Below are 25,165 nucleotides of genomic sequence, written 5' to 3' on the forward strand. Positions count from 1 at the left end.
GAAATATGAATAAATTAGGAAGTATTAATTCTCATAAAGGGTGGAATAACTAGAAGAATAAAAATATAGAATGAAATCTCTTTTAATTTGTTAGGACTGTTGTGCAATATATTGTACCAAGTGGATTAAACAACAAGAATTCATTTGCTTGTGGTTCTGGAGGCTGAAATGTCTAAGGTTGGGGTTCCAGGGGACTCACTCTATGGGGACGGCTCTCTTCTAGGTTTGTTGGTGTCTTCCATCTCACTATAGCATCATGGAGACTTTTCTTGGTGTGATTTCCTATAAAGTCACCAAAACAGTTATGAGGGCCCCACATTTGTGCCTAACTAGGCTTAATAACTTCCCAAAGGCCCATGTTCAAGTACCATCACATTGGGGGTATTTGACATAGGAATCTCAGGAGACACAAGCATTCAGTGGTCAAAAATCTGAATTATGAAGAACCAAAAATAACAAGAATAGTGGTAGCAATAGCTAGCATTTATTTTAGCCCCACTGTGCATGCTGAATATTTTACACCTACTTTGATCACATAATCCTCACAAAAAATTCTTGCATTGTTAATAATATTTTCATTTCCAGCTTACAGATGAAGAGAAGAAACCAAGATACTTTACCTAAGAACTCATAAGGGTTAGACTTCAGTTGTAGAGCCTGTGGCACTAAAATCCCATTGTTAACCTCAACCCTGGATTCTGTTGAAAATATTCTGTATTCCTTGCCTGCCTTTGCTATTGAACTTGTGGCAATTCTATAGAGCTCAGGCCATCCCATTTGGATAGCCAATCTCTCTAAACCTTTCCAAATTTTTAAAATATATTTCCTAAAATGAACACCTTGGATAATTTTATGTATGTTTTTGAAGCAAAAGGTGCTCAATCATCCTCAGGTATTGAAAGCTAGTTGAGTTCCTGTCTTCCACAAGGTAAGACACTGGGCACCGAGGACTCTGATCACTGTGGTTACTTCTTCCAATGTTCTAACTCTTTGAGAGAAACACATTTCCATACACAAAAAATGTGGAAGCTTCTAAGAAATTATCTGAGAAAGCATGTTGTCAAACAGCTTCATGGAAAATTCTTTCTATCCTAATGTCCAGAAGTGAGGGATTATAAACTATTTAAGTCTCAAAAACAGGATTTTCCATCACTAGGTAAGTAGGAAGTTGTCTATCAGATAAAGCTTTTTCTTTGGGGAAGGTCAGAGAAAACGGAAAACAGATGATTGGGTAGGCAAAACAAGTTAAAACCAAGAGAAATGCTGCAATAGCTTTTTTTTTTTTTTTAATGCCATAAAATAACTTCCCATTTTCATGGCTTGAAAGAGACAGCATTTGTCCTCCTCCCTAGTTCCCTGGTTGGCTGATGTAACTCTGCTGCCTATATTGAGTTCAGATCTATTCCTTTTGTATTTCTTTTGGGGTGAGTGGTTTCCAGGATACACCTTCCTCAAAGCAGATAACAGGGCCAGGAAGGCTCTCTTCTCAGGGTATAGGGGAGGATCTTTCTTGCTTCTTCTTACTGTCTAGTGGTGCTTGTAATTCTTGGCATTCCTTAGCTGATGGCAGCATAATGCCAATGTTTGCTTCATCTCAACACAGTCTTCTTCCCTCTGAGTTTCTCTTCCCAAAGTTCTTCATCTATCCAGGAAAATGCTCATTGGGTTAGGGTCCACCCCAATATGACCTCATCTTAACTTGATTCATCCACAAATATGCTACCTCTCTTTCCCTCTCACAGACTCTTAGGCTATGAAATGTGCTTCTTTTTCTCTTCCTGTGAAGAGAACAGACCTTCTCTCTTCTACTGATTGATTCCTCAAGGCCCAATTCAGGGCTGTCCCTTGCCCATTGCATCTACTGCAAGCAGGTGTTAGAGACTTGTTCACTTCTACATTTTCTATACCACTTGGCATCTGGTGGGCAGTCAAAAAATGGTCGGTTGAATTTATTTTAACCAAGAAAATAAATTTCTCTGCTGTAAGATGAGCTTTGCTGAACTCCAGTCATAAAAAAAAATTTTCTCTTCCATAATATTCAGGAAGCCATGCCCTTCCCTTGAAAAGCAGATTAAAGGAGATGGCCTTGAAATAAAGAGTTTCTATTTGGTATTCTAATAAATGAGGCTATTAGGTATGATTTTTTGAAGATATCTCTAATTGGAGTCATGCCTTATTCAGAATTCATTAAAGGTGTCATTTAGGTAAAAAAAAATTCTTTTTGATTACATCTGTAATTATAATGCATTAACCAAACAACTATAAATACAGAAGTCTCATGTTCTTTTGACATCAAAATGTAGTTGTAAAAGCACCAGAAATGATTATGCTGCTGTGGCACTCAAAGTCATGTTAATTACCTTATGATTTCCATATGGTCAATCCGGTGTCACAACGTGTCATAGAGATAGTGTTTTATAAGTTTAATTTCTATGTTATGACAGGTGACTCGATGCCCTTTTACATTCAAACCTGGGCCAGTTTCCAAATTTTACATCATGTATCAAATTATGCCAGAGCTACACGTGGAAACTTCGGTAGTTATAAAAAATAGTTTGAATTATCTATCTATCATCTAATCTACCTTCCCCCTCTCCTATTTTGTAGGTTACGGAACAGACTCAGAAGTGAGGTGGCACTGGAACTGAACCTGAACTTCCATTCATTGTAATGGCTGCACCACACACTTAACTTCTGGCATGAACAAGCTCTCTGCTAGCATGCCCTTTGGTGTTAATCAAACAGGTCTTTTAATAAAGACTTTTGTAAAATAAGTGATTTTTAGAATGCAAGTATATTAAACAGCAATCAAGGGTATGCCGTCCCCTAAAACTACACATACCCATAAAACTCAGAGTTATTCTTGTAGAACATGCAGATTTCATTTAGCTGCTTAAGAAATGGTTACTAAGCAGATGCTATGTGCTGGAGAGAAAGCTGGGTGCTGGGAATAAGTCAATAATTGCATTTCTCGAATGGGGAAGGCTCTCCCTGAGGAAGTGAAGTCTAAATTTTACTAGGAAAAAAATGAATAGAAATTTATGAGGGAAAAGTTTTGGGAATGAAGGAGAATGTTCTAGGAAGAAGAAGCAGTAAGAACAAGAAGGTAAAGGTGTGAATAGTGTCTGTGGAATTGAAAGTGATTCAACCTGAAGGGAGCTGAAGTTCAAGAATCAGCAAGACCTAAAGTGAGCAACGAGTAGATCACAGAAGACATTGGGAGCCATGGTACATTTGGGCTTTTCCTAAGGATAAAGGAGAAACTTTGAAGGATTTTAGGCAGAAAAGTAGAATGATTATATTTGCATTCTGAAAACATTACCTTGGCTGTGCTATAGGGTAAACACCAATGTGATGGTCAGTTTTATGTGTCAGCTTGTGGGCCATCTTGCCCTCGTAAATGATCAAATAGTATTTTAGATGTTTCTGTAGAGGTACTTTTGGATAAGGTTAGCATTTAGGTTAGTATATTTTTGAACTAAGCAGATTTTCTTCCATAGTATGGATGGGTGACATCCCATCAGTTGAAGACTTGGAACAGAACAAAAGACAGACCTCCCTCAAGCAAGAAGGAATTCAGTAGATGTCCTTTGAACTTGAACCACAACATGAGCTCTTCCCTAGATCTCTAGACTGTTCGTCAACCTTACAGATTTTAAACTTTCCAGCTTTCATAATCATGTGAGAAATTCCTCACAGTAAATCCCTCCATATATGTTTATGTACTCTATTGGTTCCATTTTTTTTTTTTCTGGAGAAGCCTAATTGATACATCTGAGAAAGGGAGTCTGAAATCCAGAGGACCAGCAGGCTCAGCATGTGCTTTGTGGGCTTGGGAAACTTCCCATGAATTTGCTTTTGCTTGCCCATCACAAACCAGGAACCCTAAGATGCAGTCCTGAGCACTCCCAGACTGCCATGGAAATAGAACCAGAGCCAGGTGCTGCCAAAGATGGAAACAATAGCTCATGTCACACTGGCAAGATTCCCTCCACCCCTGTAATTTAATTTTTGCTGAAGTTCCTTAAACATTTAAAAGTTTTTATTTATTAATCATTTTGTACTTTGTATGCATCAATAGTTTCATTTTGTATATTGTGAAAGATTCTCTAAATGTTCAAACGAATCCCTGGCAAGTGGAATGAGAAATTAAAATGAATAAATAAAGATTTGGCAAACTGCTTCTGAAAGGTGGCCAGCCTGGAGTGGTGCTTTGATCCCTTCAAGTTCGATTCCTTCAAGGGTATCCTCAAACCTCTAAAGGAAACAAAGTGAAAAAAGAATCCTTTCATTTCTTTCCTCTTCTTCCTCCCCTCCCCCTCCCCCTTACACTTCTCTCTCCCCCCTTTCCCTTCCTCCTCCTCCTCCTTCTTCTTTTTGGTTTAAGTCAGAATTGTTCTACTTAGAGAATGGGAAATGTGAAATATACTGTGGGCCCCTCTTATATTGATGTTTGCACACAATACATGTTTACACAATACATGACATTTCCCTGCCACAAATAGCACAAGATTTTGGGAACAATTATTAGCCTGAATATTCAGAAACTCACTTGATATCTTGGGAGGAGTCAGCTTCTTCATGTCCTATTGACCAGATAACCAGAGAGGTATGCTCTTTCTTGTTCTGTGTTGTTTCAGCTGTAGTGAAAGCTTTAACCTTCAGTTTGGAGATGGAAAAGGGGAAAGAAAAATACTTAACACCATCTTTTACATCAAGAGGTATTGCTTCAATAATTCAAAATTGTTTTAAAAGAAGATAGAAAAAAGATAACCATTTTAAAGAGAGAGAAAACAAGCAAGAAAGGGGACTCTCAAAGTTCTTTAGACCCTATTTTTAAGTTATTCATTCAATTTATTTAAATAGTTATAAACTCTCACCCAAATAAGTCAAGGCCAAAATTAAAGATCTAGATTTTGATAGTTTGGATATTTTTCCAATCACATACATAAATCTGAAACTATAAACATGAAACAGAAGTTTAAGAATAAAAATTCATTCCTTCTTTTTAAAACTTTGGTCTTGTTTCCGGTTTCCCTTTCCAGGATGCTATCCCCAAAGCTGAACTAAAGCCACCGGACACATTTGGTAGCAGTAAAGCAAAGGGGCTGACTGCCAGGGATTTGAAGTTGGCCTATTGTGGGCTGTAATACCAAGGGCAGTTTTGTGTCCTCTGCAGCAGAGACATGACAATTCTAGTTCATGGCTCCCTCTATTAAATTCACAACACACACTAGAGTGTTGGCGGTGTCGGGTGCAAAAAGTTTCTAAACTTCATCTTTCCTTCCTCCTTTCATTTCTTCCTGCCCTCCTCCCCATTATTCCTGCACCTTTCCAGGGACATCTAAGCTGGGATCAGGCTCCTATATGCTAGTGGTTTTGAACTATTTTATCAACTGTAGACATTTATTATTGTAACTAAAACCAAATTTCTCCTCTTTTACATCTCTTCTTTCCCTCACTACTGTTTCTTTTTAGATATTTTTGGTTATTATTTAATTTTTTTATTTTGGTATGGGCAGGTAATGGGGATTGAACTCAGTGGTACTAGACCCCTGAGCCACATCCCCAGCCCTATTGGGTATTTTATTTAGAGACAGGGTCTCACTGAGTTGCACAGCGCCTCACTGTTGCTGAGGCTGGCTTTGACCTAATCATCTTCTTGCCTCAGCCTCCCAAGATGCTGGGATTTCAAGTGTGAATTACTTCATGTCCAGTCTACAGCAGGTCCGTGGAGCCCCTATATTTTGTGAGCAGTGCCTACAGCTTGTTTGATTGGTGTGCCCATGCTCTTCTCCTTAATTGGTCATGTCTTCTTAAATGACAGTGTCCCTCCCCTTGAGTCCTGTATCCCTGTGTTCTCCCTGATCTCTCTCCCTGGCTCTCTCAACAACGCCTTGCCCATTTATAACTCTGTTGCTCTTCACCAAAATCTCTTCGTAGGATTGTTTCTCACAGCCCCGTTCCCTGCTCCACAAGTCCAGAAATTGCTGGGGAAAGATGAGGGGCTTCTGGATCAGCCAAGCAGGAGGACAAAGACTTTCCAGTGTGATCTAATGCCCCACAAGACTGTTCACATTGTGCACCAACTTCTGTTTGCAATTTTCTTTACCTGTGTATACCAGCTCCAAAAAAGAATTCTTTCCTGCCTTGAACAAACACAAAAATCCCCCAATGCCTCATTTTACTTTCTTGAGTTTGCATGGCGTCAACCTCCAGGACAGGGGAGAACACGGATCCTGGCACAGTTAGATGGTACAGAAGTGCATCCACATACAGTCTCAGGAAGTTTCTGATCTGCTCCCTCCTCTGCCGCAGCTGGAGGATGACAGCAATAGGTTATCAGCATGGGCCTTGGGCACAGGAAAAGTGGAGCAGTCAGGTAGCTCAAACCAGAACACACCTGTGTGGAATGTGGAAGAATTCGGTGCTTGGGGGCTCTTGCATTCTTGATCTGGCAACAGTGGGCTTGCAATTGCAAGGCTCGACAGTGGCTGTCAACCGAGCTCTGTATAGATCCCAGCACTCCCTAGTATATGACACCAGTCTCTTACCTGTTTACAGTTCCTGCTAAGCCATCTGTAAGCATTTCAGTTTGCAAGGCATAGGAAAAAGAATGTATTGATGGTCTACTCAAATTTCCTATCTTTAATTTTTTTTGTAGTTGTAGATGGACAGCATGCCTTTATTTCATGTGCTAATTTTTGTATGCAGTGATAAGGATCAAATCCAGTGCCCAACACATGCTAGGCAAGTGCTCTGCCACTGAGTTGCAAACTCAGCCCCTAAAATTTCCCATCTTGTTAGCCTTTTCACTTCTAGATCTAGAGCCAAGTGCACCAACCCTTTTGGATGCCTACTTCTAGGAACATTGTGTTAGATTCTAATATCACATTCATTCTCTTGTTTTTCATCTCACCTACTGAGGTTGAGAGAGGAGACTAGGAAGGAATCTTAGGTCTCAGATGGGTGCAGAGTGATAAATCTAACTTTTCAAAGAAAGCTATATAGAAAAATGCTTCGTTTCTCTACTGCTGAGTTGCCTTGTCCTATTTTATTCTTTTGGTGTGGTTGGCCATCCTAGCAGATTCCAGTGATAGTGCCCTGTGCATGGCTTCCTAAGCATATGCTCTGAGAGCTGCCATTTCCCCAGAGCACTGCCACTGAATAAAGTCCACATCTCTTCTTGGATGAACCTGCTGCCCACCTTGTCTCCTCCCCAGTTTCCAAGAAATCATTCCACTCTCTTACCCTTAAAGATACCTTCATTGTCCTCAGTATTTGTGGGACAGTTAAGCAGCATCTCTGGATATGCCTTACCAGTTTCTCCTTTCTTCCAATTGAAATCTCTGAAGTGCAAAAGCAAGCATATAAATACACAAAACCACCTAGCTCTAGGGGAAAAAAAAAAAAGAGGAGAATCAAGACCAGAGCTTGCACAAAGTGATACATTGATAATTTTTCTTATCAACACTTATCAAAACTATCAAAACTTATCAACTGACAATCATCAAACCAAGATAGTTCCTTGGTTCTAGCCCATGTTTTTTGGGGAGGTGACCCTGTAGTATAGAGGGCAAGAGAGGATTTGAACTTTTGGGTAATGTTCTTTCATGGAGATTTGAGAGGACATACATGTTCTTATATTTTGCTGCTGTCTGTTTTAGGTAATTAAACATTATGAACTGACTGTGGTTACTGTTATGCCTGAGAATTTTCAGCTTTAAATTTTTGTTATTCTCAGAGACGAATTTCATGGTTCTGAGAAATGGTCTTTTTATTTTTCTCACAAAATGTTTATTTTTCTTTTTTCCACATTTTTATTGGTGCATTATAGTTGTTCATAATAGTCGGATTTGTTGTTATATATTCATACATGCACACAATATAATAATATCATTTGTTATAATAAAAAACAAATCTCTAATATTTCCCCTTTTCCTTCCCCCTGGGTCTCTTTATGATCTCCCTTCTATTTTCATGAGATTCCCTCTCCTCACCTTTCTTTTCCTCTTTCCTTTCTATCGTCCACATACCACCTTTGACCTTCTGAGTTTCTTATTTTGCTCAATATAATATTTTCAAGTTCTCTACTTTTCGCAAGAAGAACATGATTTCATTTTTTTATGGCTCAATAAAATTCTATTGTGCATATATACCACATTTTCTTTAAATTCATCTGTTGACAGATATCAAGTCTGGTTCTATAGTTTGGCTGTTGTAATCATGCTGTTAGACACATGGGTGTATGCATTTATCGCTATGTATGGTGACTTTAATTCTTTAGGATAAATACTGGGTCATATGGTAGTTCCATGCCTAGATATTTAAAGTCTTCCTTTTTCTCCACATCCTCTCCAGCACTTATTATTGTTTGTATTCTTAATGTCTGTCATTCTGACTGGTGTGAGATAAAATCCCAGTGTAGTTTTGCTTTGCATTTCCTAAATTGCTAAATAATGTTAAAATTTTTTTTCATATATTTGTTGCTCATTCGTATTTCTTCTCTCGAGAAGTGTCTGTTTAGTTCATTTTCCCATTTGATTGGGTTATTTTAAATTTTGTTTTCATAAATAACCCACACAATACCTTTATTTTATTTATTTTTATGTGGTGCTGAGGATCGAACCCAGTTCTCGCATGTGAAAGCAAGCGTTCTACCACTGAACCCCAACCACAGCCCCTGGATTATTTTTTTGATGTTGAGTTTTTAAACCTCTTTACATATTTTAGATATTAATTCTCTGTCAGAAAAGTACACAGCAAAGATTTTCTTCTGTCTGTATATTCTCTCTTTATGAACATTCTTGTTTACTATGTAGAAACTTTTTAAGTTTGATGTCATCACATTTATTAACCTTTGGCATTATTTCCTAAGCTTTAGGTATCCTATTGAGAAACTCATTGCCTGTGGTTATATGCTGGAATGTTAACTCTACATTTTCTTTTAGGAGTTACATAATTTTTGGTCCTATTAATAGATCTTTGATCCATTTTGAGTTGATTTTTGTGCAGTGTGAGATAAGGCTCTGGTCTCATTCTTTTACATATGGATAACCATTTTTCCCAGCACAATTGGGTAAAATGGCTGTCCCTTTTCTCTGGCATGTGTGTTTGGCACCTTTGTCAAGGATCAGATGAATGTATCTGTGAGGTTTGTCTCTGAATGTTTTTTTAATTAATTTATTTATTTTAATTATGAATGAATTTTGATTCATTATACACAACTGCAGCACAACTTTACATTTCTATGGTTGTGCACAATGTAGCATCACACCATATGTGCAGTCATACATGTATCTAGGGTAATGATGTCCATCTCATTCAACCATCTTTCCTGCCCCCATGTACCCTCTCTTCACTCCCTCCCCTTTGCCCTGTCAATATTCCTCCATTTTCCCCATGCCTCCCCACTCCCTGCTATGGATCAGCCTCCACTTATCAGAGAGAAAATCTGGCCTTGATTTTTTGGGATTGGCTTACTTCACTTAGCATGATATTCTCCAGCTCCATCCATTTACCTGCAAATGCCATAATTTTATTATAATTCTCTCTTAATACTGAGTAATATTCCATTGTGTATATATACCACAGTTTCTTTATCCATTAATATATTGAAGGGCATCTAGGTTGCTTCCACAGTTTAGCTATTGTGAATTGAGCTGTTATGAACATTGATGTAACTGCATTACTATTGTATGCTGATTTTAAGTCCTTTAGGTATGACTGAGGAGGGGGCTAACTGGGTCAAATGCTGGTTCATTTCAAGTCTTCTGAGGAATCTACATATTGCTTTCCAGATTGGTTGCACCAATTTGCAGTTCCATCAGCAATTTATAAGTGTATCTTTTTCCCCACATCCTTGCCAACACTTATTGTTATCTGTATTCTTGATAACTACCATTCTGACCGGCATGAGATGAAATCTTAGAGTAGTTTTGATTTGCATTTCTCTAATTACTAGAGATGTTGAATATTTTTCACATATTGGTTGATCGAATGTATATTTTCTTCTGAGAAGTGTCTATTCAGCTTCTTAGCCCATTGATTGATTGGGTTGTTTATTTGTTTTGGTGTGTTTGTTTTTATGCCAGTACCATGCAGTCTTTGTTACTATAGCTCCATAGTAAATTTTTTAAATGTTTTAGTTGTAGGTGGACTCAATACTTTATTTATTTATATGTGGTGTTGAGGATTGAACCCAGGGCCCTATACATACGAGGTGAGTGCTCTACTGCTGAGCCACAACCCCAGCCACTCTGTAGTATAATTTAAAGTCAGGTATTGTGATGCCTCCCATATTGCTTTTTTTTGGTTTATAATTGTTTTGACTATTCTGGGTCTTTTATTCTTCTGAATGAATTTTAAGACTTTTTTTCTTGCCGAGTGAAGAATATCATTGATATTTTAATGGGGATTGCATTGAATTTGTATATTTCTTGTATTACTTTAACTATTTTAACAATATTAATTCTGCCTATCATGAACATGGGAGGCTTTCCACTTCTTGTGTCTTCTTCAATTTTCAGAGAAATAATTTTCCTGAAACATCCCATGTATTTTAGATTTAGAGCAAGTCTTAGAAGAGTGCAAGTCTATCTAATAAACAGACTCCTCGAAGATCCTACAATGGTTGGAAAATAAGAGAGGAACTTTTCTCAACACGAACTGACCAGCTCTTTGGGGGGTAAATATCTCAGCACTTTCCCTTCTTGCAGTATGTGGGCCATGAACCCTGTACCTGTTGGTCCCATCGTCTTTCTACCACCCACCTGGGCTTGACTGAGCACAGGCCCATGCATAGACAGACACACACATACATCCTACTGCCATCACCACCACCAGTCATAGGAGCATGTTCATGTATTTGAGCATATATGTGCTCTGAAGATAAGAAATGCTGAAACTTAGCAGGAGGGATTTCAAGTGCAAGTTTAAGAATTTCACATTCCTAGATTTTATAATTTATAACACCAGCTGAGATGAACCGGGGCTGCTTGCTCATTAGTAGTTATAACTCTTCTTTAACTGTGAATTCATTGAATGATTGGGTCCAGACACCCTACCTCCCATAGCATGAGTCTACTGAGGTACTGTTTGGTCATTTCAAAGTCACTAAGGGGAAAGAATATGAGAATTGTCACCAACTGATTCACTGGACTTGGGATAGTTCCATGTATTTGGGAATGTGCAGGGACTTTGTGTGTCTATTAGGTCTGGCAGGGAGTTTATCAACAAATGTTTCTTGTGAAGTGATCAAACAAATAAGAATTAAATAAGCCTGGTCACCCACTCTTAATGATGAGGTGGAAATCACTTGGAAGGATTTAGGGGTGAGTCCAGCCTGAGTAGAAATCCAGCTGCTTCTTCCTCTCCTTGACAAGGTACTTAATCTTGCTGAGCTTGAGCTTCTTCTACTTTCAGGACTATGGTAAAGACTAAATAAAGATGCAATTTGTGAAATGGGTAGTGTGTCTTCAGCAGATGTATGTTTAGACATCAAATAAATGAACATCTCATGTTTATCATGATTCCTGAAGAAAGCAAGGTCTTTTATCCTTAAAATCCAATATCTAAACAACGAGAACATTTAATAATGGCTGTGAAGTTTTACATATGGTAGTAAAAACACTTGTGAGATATACACTGAATATTCTAGAATGACAGCAACTGATAAGAGCCGCATATATTATTTACAGACCACTTTTGTACTTTGTACTTTGCTAAGGGGGCCTCATGGATTTTTTTTTTCTTTTAATCTTTACAATTACCCTATAAGCGAAGTGAAATTGTGTCTCTGCTTTATGGACAATGAAATTGAGACTTCTATGCATATTCATTTGCTTCGTAAGTGGCAAATCAAAACTCAAATAGAAGTCTGCCTGACAGCAGGTCCTGAGGTCCCAAGCTTTACTTTGTTTGACACAAAATCCTTGACTCTATGATATAATTCATACAACTGTTCAAAGATATAAATATTCTGAATATAATGAAACCACACACACACAACCTTTTAATTTTTATTTATATTTCTTAGTTTAAGAATTACACACTAGCCAACATTATTATATATTTACATGCTGAAACTGGCTGCAATAAGTTTAAATTCAAGAAAATATTTCTTATGTGCTATTCATTTATAATCCTCATTTTTTTTTTACTATCTCATTTATCCCAGAGATTTTAGTATAGTTCTCTTTTTAGAAAGACATGAAAACAGATGCGGTGATATCCACTTGGTGTTTGCATTTTGTAGACATTGGAAATGTGCATTATGTGCATGTTAAGAAAGGCTACAAGGTCATCAGTAAGGCTGATAATCACTACATTGTGAAGAAACTAGAATATCACTTTTTATAAAAGGACAGTTCAGAACTATGCAGGGACAGTATTTATAACAGAACTATTTAAACACCCATGCAAAGGAAAATTAAAAATGTATGGAATTAATTATAGGCAACTTTGAGTTAATTAGATTCAAAATTATCATGGCTAAATTCTCATTATTGAACCAAAAAATAAAGTAAGCTGAGGGAACTGTCAACTTGTTTCAACTGGTACGAGGACACAGACATGGAATCAGATTAGAGGTCAATGTGATAGGGGAGTGACATTTGGTTAGGAACTCAAAGAACATAAATTTTGTTTTTCTTCATTTTGGATCATATTTATCTTTATCACAAAAGCACTTCTTGAAGCAAATTAAAATTTGATGTCAGAATTGTTAACATCTACAGCAATGTTCTACTACTTATCATTTTCTAAAAACTAAGCTATTTAAGAGTGCTGCCCCCCACCCCCACTTTTAAAAATCATTTCTTTAGGGAAGTATCTTTATTAGTATCCTGCTGACTCCTTACTAGTTTCTACAATCTTTCTAGTGCATTTGGAAAATGTTTTATAAACCTTTGGTGTGAAGCAGTGTCTCCCACCCCCCCATTTCCCCTGTTTTTTTTTTTTTTTCCTTTTAAAAAATAATTCTGGAGTCTTTGGTTGAAAGGAACAATACTATCTATGGACAAAAAGGCTACTGTTTAAAAGAAGAAGAAGAAAAAAAACCTTCTAGTGTGCATTGTGTAGCAATTGTCTGGAGCTGTTATGAATAAGCATTTTTATTTTCTGTAGTGTCATCAATACAAACTTTCACTTTTTGAAAATTGACATTTAATTTGCAAACTTTGGTTTCTAGTAATCTGACATATTAAAAAAAACTCTATTAAGATATCAATAATCATTTCTCCTTTTTCCATTTTCCATTTATAAGGCTATCTCTTGGTTGTCAAATTGACTACAGAAAACACTACCAGGTTTTCTCATAGCACAGGGAGAGTGAGAGGAAGTGAACCAGAGGGGAGTGGAAGATTATGAATGTTTGAGTCTGTGTGTGTGTGTGTGTGTGTGGTGTTTGTGTGCGTGCGTGTGCACGCATATGAGATAGCAAACTGAAACCCTTCTGTCTGGGATTCCCAAACCATTTATGCAAAAGGGTGTTTAAATTACTCTGCTGGGGCACTCCAGTAACCGTACAAACAAAAAAATTAAAAAAAAAAACCACAATTATTTGTATCTACTGACTATTCATTTACAGCATGTTTGATTATTTACATAATATTATAACACATCAACTTAAGCCATAAACAGAATTAGCACGTTGCCTTACCATAAAATACAAATTAGAAGTTAAAAATATTTAAGAAATCTGTTTTAATATTTACACACTCTCAGTGAAAGTCATGGTTGCTCACATAACATGTACTTTGTACACTTAGCAAAATGGCATGATTGCTACAGCTGTATTTTTCCCTAACCAACATGGTGGGTTTAGTTTCATTTTTTTTTTTTTTGCTCCTCCCAGGAGGAATTTTTATCATTTTCCATTTTCTTAAGACATTTTTGCTTTTAAATCACTGATGGACAACATTATTTGTATCCTTAAAAAAGAGCAATTAGACAGGCAATGTGAGAACTAGTTAACTTGGATATTCCGAGGTACAGTACTATTGTAGTGTCGAACTCTGCAAAGGTTCATAAGAACTGTGGGCATTGATGCGCTGATACGAGAAATGCTCAGTACCCTGTATTACTTATTTCAATATGTTGATTGTTGGTTGCTAAATTAAAAATACATATACACTGGTTTGGTGAAGGAAACAAAACGTATTAGCTTATTCCTTTTGTTTTCCAACATATGGATGCATATATATGTATGTATGTTTACATGGATCGATATATACACATATACACATGTAGATATGTTGTAAGACCTGTGTTTGTTGATGTTGTCTTGCTGTTTCTGTTTTTGAATATGAAGTTAGTCATAAAACAGGAACACAGTTACCTATAGAAAATGGAAATTGTCTTAGTTGCCAATTTAATGCAGGTCTTGCTCAAAATAAATGTGATTCATTTTTCTCCATTATGCATTCCACTGCACTTCCTTTATGTGTTGTGCTTTTTTAAGCTGACGAGATTTTTGTGTATTCCTAATGCTAGAAGGTAAAGTCTTTTGGTTTACAAATCATCATCATCAGTAGTAGTAGTAGTATTTTACTTAGCACTGCTTTTGAAGAAATGAGTAAAGGTCTAGATGGCACTGCTTGAGTCTTTTCCCCTGTTATTAAATTGCAGTAGAAAGAATTGTAACATTCCTTTGCAAACACATGATTATGTTGCATGGGTTTTCAATTCTGAAGTGCATTTCATACCTACTAGCAGTCATGTACAATATATATATACAGGTTGAGATCGAAGATTTCATTTAGTCTGTGCATTTTAGAGTCAGATTTCCTATGAATTTCACAAAGATGAGAAAACACCTTAATTGCTGGCTATCTTGCAGTTTTATAATCAAAAGAAAAACTATACATATGTATAAACTGATAGTAATATCATATCAGAATTGCAAAAACACACCTTTGTGGTCCTTTAGTTTAACCACTGGATAACAAGCTGACTGGCTGTCTGGATTTATGAAGCCTAGCACCCTTCCTTGCGTTTGATGACTGCATTCAAATTCACTAAACATATAGCTTAGAATAAATTCTATGTCTACTGTTATTTCTGGACAGGATGAGTCAGTTTTTTTTCTATCTATATGTTTACTGAGTGCCAATATATGATTTTCCATCTAGGACACACATTTCAAGGTTCCATCTTCTCTCCTTTACCTCGTTTCTTTACATCGTTGAGAGCAGAAATGAATTCCTGGTCATATGTATTTGAGGCTCATGCTATGAAGATGTATCCCTCCACATTGATTCAGATTGTTGACTTGCCTAGACATCCAGAATTTTGTTGTAATCATGAATGACAATATTAAGAATTTTTATGGCTTTTATGGAAATTGCAAATAAGAGCCCACTTCTAGACTTGGGCTCTGAGTTATATCTAGAAAATACTTTCTGAAATGACATTTTAGACTTGTGCCCCTGAGTTATTGATAATCTCCTTCCTGTTATTTTCTACTCAAACTTTACTCCCTGGCCACAAGGGGCAGGCACTTTTATTAGTGTGGCGCCCCAAAAAATGATTGCCTAGGAGAAAGCATGTCCCTGGAGAAACATGAGAAACCTCTACTCTGAGCATACAGGGAAGATCCTTGGTCAGATTCTGCCCAGAGATTATACTCAGAGGTGTTCAAGTATGTAATCAGAAATAAAAGCCAGACTTCTCTACACTGGGGAAAAAATTTTTTTTTTTATCCCACCTTGGGGCAAATTCAGAAAGTTGAATGTCAAACTATTTTTTCTTATGTTGTTGTTCTCTACTAGGTAGAATAGGAGAGCAACAAGACTCCATAATATTCCAAACTACTGAATTAGGAGGGGAAGAAAACATACATTTTATCCACAAGAAAATAACTGGCCTTGGCCCATATGCATGATTAGAAATGTTACTCTGAAAAGAGGATGCTTTTGTTTTCTAAGTAGAAACAGCAAAGTCATCTTCTGAGAAAAAGTTCACTCAAATCAAACTTCACAAAAAATTTAACAATTCACTATTTTCTACACAAAAAGCAACATATGAGCCTCACATCAATAGAAATAAAATATTATCAGCCTATTGTCATTTCTGTCCAACATATGAATGCATATGTCCAATTAATACAAAAAGAAACAAATGGCATAATTTAAGGTAGAATAAACCAATATACCACATCAGCCTAATTATCAGTTATATATTTTTCTTCAATATCAACCGAGGCTCATAACTCTCAACAGATTAATGTGGTTCTGTTATTATCCTATTGTCCACTAGTTTTCATATTTTCCTTGATTAAGCAGATTGCAATATACACAATGGAAGCACCCGTTAAGAAAATCAAATCCAGTGAACCCACAAACTTTTTTCATGCAGTTTGTCTTTTAAAGTATTGTTTGCTTTCAAAATTATAAAGGTAAACTTCATTGCCCTTATGAAAATAGAGTTCACTCACTCTCCCAAAGGCTTACTGTGCCTGTCTCCTAATAATATTATCAGAAGTTTGGAAGCAAGAAAATCTGAAGAGGACCATTAATCCTTTAAAGCAATAAACAAATCCTCCTTTTGAAATACCCTATTCAATTCAAAAAGTAAACTCATAGGGAAATGTTCCAGAGATACCTGGCACTCTCCAAGGAAGATAACCTATTTGTTAGCCATGTCTGTGTTCTATATTCCTGCATGACTCCCGATCTAACCTGAACATCTAAGATACTTCTAGTTCCCCTAACTTTTCTATTTTCTGGCTGTATTCTGATTAGATAAATTACAAAACCTCTTTAGATATGCTGTCAAAATCTTGTGATGTTGGAAAAAAAATAATTCTCTCTCTACCCTTTGCCACTGGACACAGTATGTACAGACCAGATGCTGTGGGGCGGTGATAGGGATAGTTATGCTTGCTTGTTTTAAATTTGCTACAACACTCATTTCTGGAATTTTTGACTCTGCTCTGTGTTGTTAACTTTTTAGCCACCTAGAAAATAGTTTTTTGCAAAATATTTTTTGGGTACTCCCATGTATGATAATGTTCAGAAGAGTCTCTATCTCTAAATGCCAAAATGAAAGATATCCTAGTTGATTCCCTATACTCCATCAAACACAGACAATGACTAAATTGCTGACCAAGTCTCTGCCTTGGCCCCAGCCCCCGTGGGCTCCCCACCCTAATCCTGCTCCAACTATATGAGAAGCTACCAGTTCAGTGGTAATTATCTCCCCATGACATCACGATCACCTTAATAACATAGGCACAGACTATCCCAAAGTAACATGTGTGCATGGTACTGCTGATAATGTTTCATGAGCACAGCGCTATTTCAATAGCATGCCAACCTTAAGAATGAACACAGAGAGTGCTGGATATGACCATATCTTAGGGCGATGACTGACAATGCTATTGAGCCTTTTCAGAGTATCTTCTAAATGTTTCCCCTCCGAGTAGCTGCCTACTACGAGGATGAAAACGGAACACTCAAGCTCCATTCTGTCATCATGGGCTCACATCCCTTGCATTTTAACTGGAAAACCACAAGGACCTTAGTGTATTCATTACTTAGAAGAAGCAACCCAAACGGTATGAAATGGACCACAGGATAGGCCAGCAACTAAGGTATTTTAGCATCACTTTTGTCCTGGATTGATGTGTTTTCCAAGTCCTACGTCAGGCTGTACAACTGTTCTGAGGAGGAATCGAGTCCTTGATTCCCATGGGAGGCCATGTTTTAGTTCACATAATAAAGCCAATAGACGATGTTGAAGAAGGAAAAAACCACTGGGAAGAATATGCGGGACCACCTATCTATGGCATTCACGTCAGTCAAGTCGGGGATGGTGATCTTCAGTTGCGAGGCGCGTCTCCGCAGGCGACTTTTCTTTTGAGCCACGTGTCGTTCCAGAGCATTTCGACCAAAACTGTGCCTGGGCAGCCCGGCTTTCCGATACTGGATGTTGGAGGCATCGTAAGCCATCATCGTGCTCCTGGGGTCTCCGAGTCCCATCACAGCCTCCGATGTGGCCATTTCATTTTTGATTTCAAGTGTGCTCAGTAAGATGTTTTCGTGGGGGTCCATCTGCAAGGGAGAAGAATCAGAAAAGACAACTCAAACAATAATAAGCCCTGGTTGGTGCTTACAATGCAAGGAAATATGATAAGACACACAGTGGGAAAGACAACTGGCTTTGCTGTTTCACTGTTGAGTCCGAAGTGTGGCTCTGTCCCCATAATGGATTTGAGTTTCAGTTTTCCCATCCATGCAATGGTATAAGAATCCAGCCCTGGAGAACTGTGGCAATTATGTAACTTTAGAATGCAGTATAGAGTGCTGTTAGTATCCCTATCATTATTTCTGTTTAGGGTATGCAGGTAACTAGAAGGTGGCCTGATATGTTTTAAAGAATGTATAGTCTTTATATGAACACATAAAATATTAAACTGTACTTGGTATGAGATAACGTCAGGTAATGAATTACTGGATTATGCTCATAAGAGTTTGTAGATGATTTAATGGCAAAACTAGCAGTAAAAGTAGTGAGTAATTCGTAACGGCATGCTATATATGGCAAGTACTTTTTTTGTGTGTGATTTCATTTCATTGATACTTTTGAACAACCACAGTAGAGATGTCACCTTAAATTTGCAATGTCAATATAAATAAGTTAAAGGAACCATTTTGAGCAATATAAAACAGGCCACATTTGACTTGCCAGAATATAAGAGAATTCAGAACGAGGAATTTGAAAATGAGAGGCTAACAACTAAACAGAGTTGGAGGTAGAGAGTTCTGAGTCTAGGAAGGGACTGGCTTGAAAGGAAAGAAAGGGGACAGGATTAGAAGAGACAGCAGGCCCAAGGCTGACTGCTCAATTGCATTCTCTTGATTCAGCTTTCTTTAAAAATTTTTTTTCCTTGTAGATGGACACAAAACTTCTATTTTATTTATTTATGTGATGCTGAGGATTGGACCCAGTGCCTCATATGTGCTAGACAAGCGCTCTACCACTGAGCTACAATGCCAGACCTGAGTCATCTCTCTTGATGATTTCTTCTTGCAAAGACAAAAGTGAAGGATGAACACTGACATCCTGATTCTCAAACATTGAATCATTATATAATGTTTAGTGCTGTGTTAAGAATGGGGTGCCTTAATTTTAAAAGGGCTCAATTGTTACACATAACAGAACCTAGCCATCTGAAGTTATCATTAATAATAGACTATTACTTATTTTGGTAGAGAATAAGAATACAAAAATTTCCATTAAACTTTTTGGATTTACAAAGTAAAGGAAAAAAATGATAGCCACCAATGACACATGGAAACAAGATGACTCAATTGAAAGATATGATGAATGCTCTGAGCTTCATGAATTATGCAGATGGCAAAAAAGGTTACTAAGATTATATGTTAACAATTAGCTTTCAAATGGTTTACCGTTCCTGCATTATAAATTAAAATCAAATAGCTTTTGAGAAACAGAAGCTACAAAAACATAGAACATGCTGGTATGCATTAGCTGACCAATTAGTCTGCCCCTGGATCGGATATTCTGTATGTTTATCTATGGTGGCATTTTGCATAGTAAAAAGACTAAACAGATATATTATTAAAATTAATTTTAAATGTTTTTAAGACTTGGAAACTAAACTCAATACATTTTGAAAGAGATCTGTCAAAGAAAGGTCGATTAATGGTTTTAGTGATGGGTTCCTGCTCCCCAGGGAAGCAAAGAGATATTTAAAGGCTGGTGCTATTTTCTAGTTCTTGGCAGCTACAAGAGCATACATACTCTTAAAAGGCATTCTTCTCCCAGTTTACAGGTGAGGGCATTCATCAAACTTCACAGAGTCAGACGGATACTAAATGGAACTGGGACTCAAACCTTGGTCATTAAAACTCAAAGGTGAGAAGCCGGAGGGTGCCACCTTCCAAAACCCAAGGAACGCAAAGCTGGTGAGAATGGGAAACCTGTGGCTCCTTGATATTTCAATAATGTGCTTATTTTCTGTTCTTCTCTGGGTTATAAACTTTTTTTTTTAACCACTTAGAAAATAGTTTTTTAGCAAACATTCTTTTGGCCACTATGCATGAGGACACTCGGGGGGCTATCCCCCTCTCAAACACCAGCATGACTGTTTTTTTTTTTTTTTCATTGAGCAATTATAATAAGAATATGTGACTTGATACCAGAACTGGCTGAGTTAAAAGTATAAAAAACAGTAACAACCGTAATAGAAACTATAGGCAATGGACTACTATGAGGGGAAACTTGTTTTAGGTTTAAAACAAATTAATTGTCCTTAGATAGTCTGTTTAATCTTACTGGGGTCCCATCTTATTACCTACAGAAATCAAAAGCTGAGTTAGATCATTTCTGAAGCCTGATATTGACTTATTTTTCCATTTCACCAATTAACAGGTATTGATTGAAAACCCTCGGTGTGCCTGGTACTGTGCCAAATAGTCTAGATGCAGTGTAGGGCAAGTCAGCATGGTGGCTGAGTCCCCATGATAGTAACAGTCTCCAGAAAGAACACCAGCTTTGAGTCAAAAGGTTGTCCTTTGGGGATAACCTTAATTTTTTAAAATTTTTTTAATAGTTAACTGTTTTCTTCTTTTAATATCTTTATTTCTATTTGTTTTCATGTGTGCCGAAGATCAAACCCAGTGCCTGATACATGCTTGGCAAGAACTCTACCACTGAGCCACAACCCCAGCACCCTGATTTTTTATTATTATTATTTTTTTTTTGAGAGAGAGAGAGAATTTTTTAAAATATTTATTTATTTATTTTAGTTTTTCAGCGGACACATCATCTTTGTTTGTATGTGGTGCTGAGGATCCAACCCGGGCCGCACGCATGCCAGGCAAGAGCACAACCGCTTGAGCCACATCCCTAGCCCCTGATTTATTATTTTTGACATTGGAAAAATAAATGCCTCTGAATTTGGGTTTCTTCAACTATATTGGTATCTAAGAACTCCAGAGATTTGGGGAGACTAGCTGAATTAAAACATGAACTTGAGACATTAAAGTACTTTACAAGTTAACTATTATTACATGTTGTACATGAAGTAGGATATATATATATATATATATATATATATATATATATATATATATATATATATATATATATATACAGGTCCCAGTGAGATAAAAAGAAAAAAAATTGACAATACATAAGCAAGCACTTCCCCAAAACTACTGCCAAAAGATAAGTGCCTTGCCTTGCAGAGTTGCTCCGCTGTGCACACTGTAAGCTCTCAAAATTTTGTAACCGATCTTGTTATAAAAATGCAATTGACATTGATTGAACGAATAAATTTGACCTTCTGGAAAAAGGGATGGAGAATGACCTTTCTGTAGGTAAAGATAATCATGTCATCCCCACTGGAGATCTGGTCAGGGGGAGGTGGGAGGGTGCGGGTGGCAGGGGAGGTGTATTGAATAGTAACATCAATTAATGAGGTGCTGTTACTCTTTGGGGTCAGTCATATCATCATAATACTTCAGCCGTATTATAAGACTCATATAGACTCAATTAACGCATTAATAGTCAAGGAACAAATTAACCTGAACAAGGAAAGTAACTTTGCCTAGAAAGCACCTATCCATGACCATGAAGCTGTGAAGTGGAGAGGGATAAGGTATAACCATCTCCAGGTGTAATTTATCTCTCAACAGGGACAGAACAAAGCTGGCTGTAGTTCATTAGGCTGCACATCATGGTTAAAGCCCAAGACACTGCTCTGATTATCCCATCCTGTCTTTCCTTGAAGGACCAATTTCTCTACTACTTTCACATATTTTCTACAAAGTCTATATTTCACTCCCTCCCTGCCGGCCCCGCCCCCCCCAAAAATAGGTGAATCCCTCCCTGTAAGCCACAGTAGATTGTCCATGTACATCACTCCTGGGCCACCAACACATACTTCCTGGAGGTCTGGCACAGTGACTCAATCAACACCTGGGACTGCACCTGTTGTCTACTAGGTGGGGAATGGAGGATGTGGCTACCAACAATCACTGAGTTCTGGATTCAGACAATGTAGGGTTTGATTCTGGGGTAACAGCCTTGAGACCCTGGGAAAAATCATTCAACCTCTCTGTTTTCTTAAATGTAGAGTAGGGAAAATACTGATTCCAGTCCACTGGGGTTGTTTGAAGGAAATAAGTAACAGAACATTTGGGCTGAGGATGTGGCTCAAGTGGTGGTAGCATGCTCGCCTGGCATGAGTGTGGCCTGGGTTCGATCCTCAGCACCACATACAAACAACAATGTTGTGTCTGCCAAAAAAAAAAACCTGAAAAATAAATATTCAAAAAAATTCTCTCTCTCTAAAAAAAAAAAAAAATACAATACATCAAAAAAGTACTTAGCCCTACTTTGCACATAGCAAGAACTGAAAAGACTGTAACTGATCTCTGTATAAAAATGCAATAGATGTTCATTGAATGGTTGCATTTGATCTCCTACTGCCTTGTTATTAAATGCCATTGACAAGTAAACAAACCAGAACTTGGAAATCATCATAATTTAAAAAAATATTGTTTCCTTTAGTAGCCTCTGTAAAATGCTGAGAATAATTCTTAATAGCTACTAAACACTGTATGTTTGTTACCAAACATAAATGACTTTACTAAATATGATAAAAATTCTAAAACAAATTAATTAATTTATTTATTTATTATTTTTTGGTGCTAGGGATTGAATACAAGGCCTTGTGCATGCAAGGCAAGCATTCTTCCAATATATATCTCCAGCCCCCCAAATTATTTTTTATTGTGAGGTAAGACAAACAGAAGCTGCATTTCACTTCCTAGGTGGAGAGGGAACAACAGACTGAGAGACAGTACTAGGGGCCCCAAGTTCACAGAGCTCACCCGCTTGATACTGATATGCAGGGAAATATGCAGCCCAGAGGCCAGGGCCTCAGAGAGACATCTCCTGTGCTGGTGAGACACACACACACACACACACACACATATATAAACCCAATATATATATGTGTACATATAAACATATATATATAAATATTTATAAATACATATGTGTATATATGTATATGTGTGTGTGTGTGTGTGTGTATATATATATATATATATATAAATTTTTTTTTTTAATTTGGTGAGGTGTTTAACCACTGAGCATTATTCCCAGCCTTTTTGTATTTTATTTTGAGACAGGATCTCACTAAGTTGCTGAGGCTGGCTTTGAACTCATGATCCTCCTGCTTCAGTCTCCAGAGCTGCTGGGATTATAGGCATGTGCCACCACAAGCAGCTCAAATCATATTGATAAGGGCACATATAAGGTCTGTTTCATTTATTGTTGAATCCCCAAGCTTCTGGAATACTCTTAGCAAATAGTAGATGTTCAATAAGTAAATATTAATGAATGAAATTAGTTCTTTTTATAACTCTAGTAATTAAATCTCTTTGTGAGGCATCAGTAAGATGGGTTTAGGTTTGCAATCCCAGTCTGAAGACTGGAAATTCAGGGGCCTACCTCTTGAGTTCCTTCCCTGCTCTGCGGTTTCTGCCTCTAGTTATACAGTTCTCTTTCTAGAGCAGCATGCTCAGGTACCTGAGATCTGGAAACTTTATTGCCATGGCACCATGAACCACTTCCACAAGAGATGTCCCATTGTTACCTCAGGGAAGGGCAACTAGCAAGTAATATCTAGAAGCTATGACTAAGAACTTATGGACTGAACCCTTTTATTACCCCAGTACCCTTGTAGGGCAGGCACTAATCCATTTCATGCTTGGGCAAAAAGTTACAGAGAGGTTAGGAAACAATACAAGTTCACACAGTGAATAAGTGGGCAGGGCAGGAATTAGAATCAGGTCTTTTTCACTTGGCCATGCTGAGACATGATGGCCCAGACATCCCAGCAGCAGTTCAGAGCTCATAAAAGAAGACTCTTTCCATACGTGGCAGGGACTGTCAGCTGGAATCTTGCAAATTTTCTTTACAGAGGGATGGTGAGAGTTTGGAATTAAAGGTCACTAAAGGTGAGAACTGGTATAAAGCCCTGTTGACTTCAGCACTTTCCAGGAAGGAGAGAAGACATCTGGATTTCGGCTGCTCCTCAACCCCATTCCTTCCAAGAGCTGTCTGGGAACCCACAACTTCCCCATTCTCAGTTCCTGTGACTCTGGTGGGGTGTGTGCCAACCATAATTCTCTGGACAGCACCCCTCAGGCAGGGGCACACAAACTTTTCTGAGCAAAGACATACAGGAGCATTCAGATAGACACACCTAAATGAAGACTCTCAAATACTGTCTCAAGGTGTACATCTAGAAGCAAAGGGCCCTGAATCTACACAAGCTACTGAGATAGTTAACTGTGAATGCAGATTCTAACGTAGAACAGAACCAACACAAAAGAGAGCTCACGACCCAATGCCACCGTATCTCTGCATCTGCCCATGCCTGATTTGGTGACACTGAGGGAGAATATTCTTCGGTTTCAACAATTCTGTAATATAGGCAAAGCAGGAAAGAAATGAAAGGAATTTCACTTGTATAAGATTTTTTTTCCTTACTCAAATTGGAATGATGGAAAATCCATTAGAGCAATACCATTTTCAGTATGTAGCACAGAGTTGGGCTTCAATATTTTTGGCCGGAACTTAAGAACCCAGCAGTTGCTAGGCTGTTAAACTGACTACACCTTTTAAAAAATTTCTTTGTTTCTTTGTTGTTGCTGTTGTTGTTTTCCCAACAAAAGGCATAAACTACAAAATAGGGCGAGGGATGTGGCTCAGTGGTTGAGTGCCCCTGAGTGCAATACCTCCCTGCCACCCCCACTCCAAAAAAGTATAAAGTGTGCTATGCATGAACTTCCCAGGTCAAGAGCAAAGATAACAGAGGAGATGGACAGACTTACATGTGGTTTAAGGGACAAGGGTAGAAAGTCTTGTTTATTTATTTTTCATATCTGCCACTGTTTATGTAAAAGGAAAACAACTTTTCATAGCTTCATGTTCAGTTCAATACTAATTACCCTTCCATGGCTTCCACTGAGGCATCTATTTTTATAAGGTGTTTTTTTTTTATATGAAGTTAAGTCTTTATAAAACTGGCATGCATTCAGTACTCTAAGAGGTGAAAGAAAGACCATTCCTATTTGACAAGGCAGGAAACTGAAGCTCAGAAAAAAAATGAAGTGAATTA

General features: G+C 37.6%; 1 protein-coding gene and 1 long non-coding RNA gene across 7 annotated transcripts in view; one reads left to right on the plus strand and one right to left on the minus strand.

Annotated features, from left to right (window-relative positions):
• The window catches only part of LOC144366600 (uncharacterized), a 94,868-nt gene extending 90,682 nt beyond the window's left edge, over nt 1-4,186 (plus strand). For both annotated transcript variants that reach the window (XR_013425676.1, XR_013425675.1), the window contains exon 3: nt 2,608-4,186. This is a non-coding gene — a long non-coding RNA (uncharacterized LOC144366600). The remainder of the gene's footprint in view (nt 1-2,607) is intronic.
• Nucleotides 4,187-12,006: 7,820 nt separating this feature from the next.
• Gabrb2 (gamma-aminobutyric acid type A receptor subunit beta2) overlaps nt 12,007-25,165 on the minus strand; it is a 232,748-nt gene continuing 219,589 nt past the window's right edge. For all 5 annotated transcript variants that reach the window (XM_021726465.3, XM_078052045.1, XM_021726464.3 and 2 more), the window contains one exon: nt 12,007-18,053. In XM_021726465.3, coding sequence (XP_021582140.1) covers nt 17,706-18,053 — 348 coding nt within the window. In that variant the 3' untranslated portion in view covers nt 12,007-17,705. The remainder of the gene's footprint in view (nt 18,054-25,165) is intronic.

Source organism: Ictidomys tridecemlineatus, chromosome 1 (genome assembly GCF_052094955.1).
Source record: "Ictidomys tridecemlineatus isolate mIctTri1 chromosome 1, mIctTri1.hap1, whole genome shotgun sequence".
Taxonomy (NCBI): domain Eukaryota; kingdom Metazoa; phylum Chordata; class Mammalia; order Rodentia; family Sciuridae; genus Ictidomys; species Ictidomys tridecemlineatus.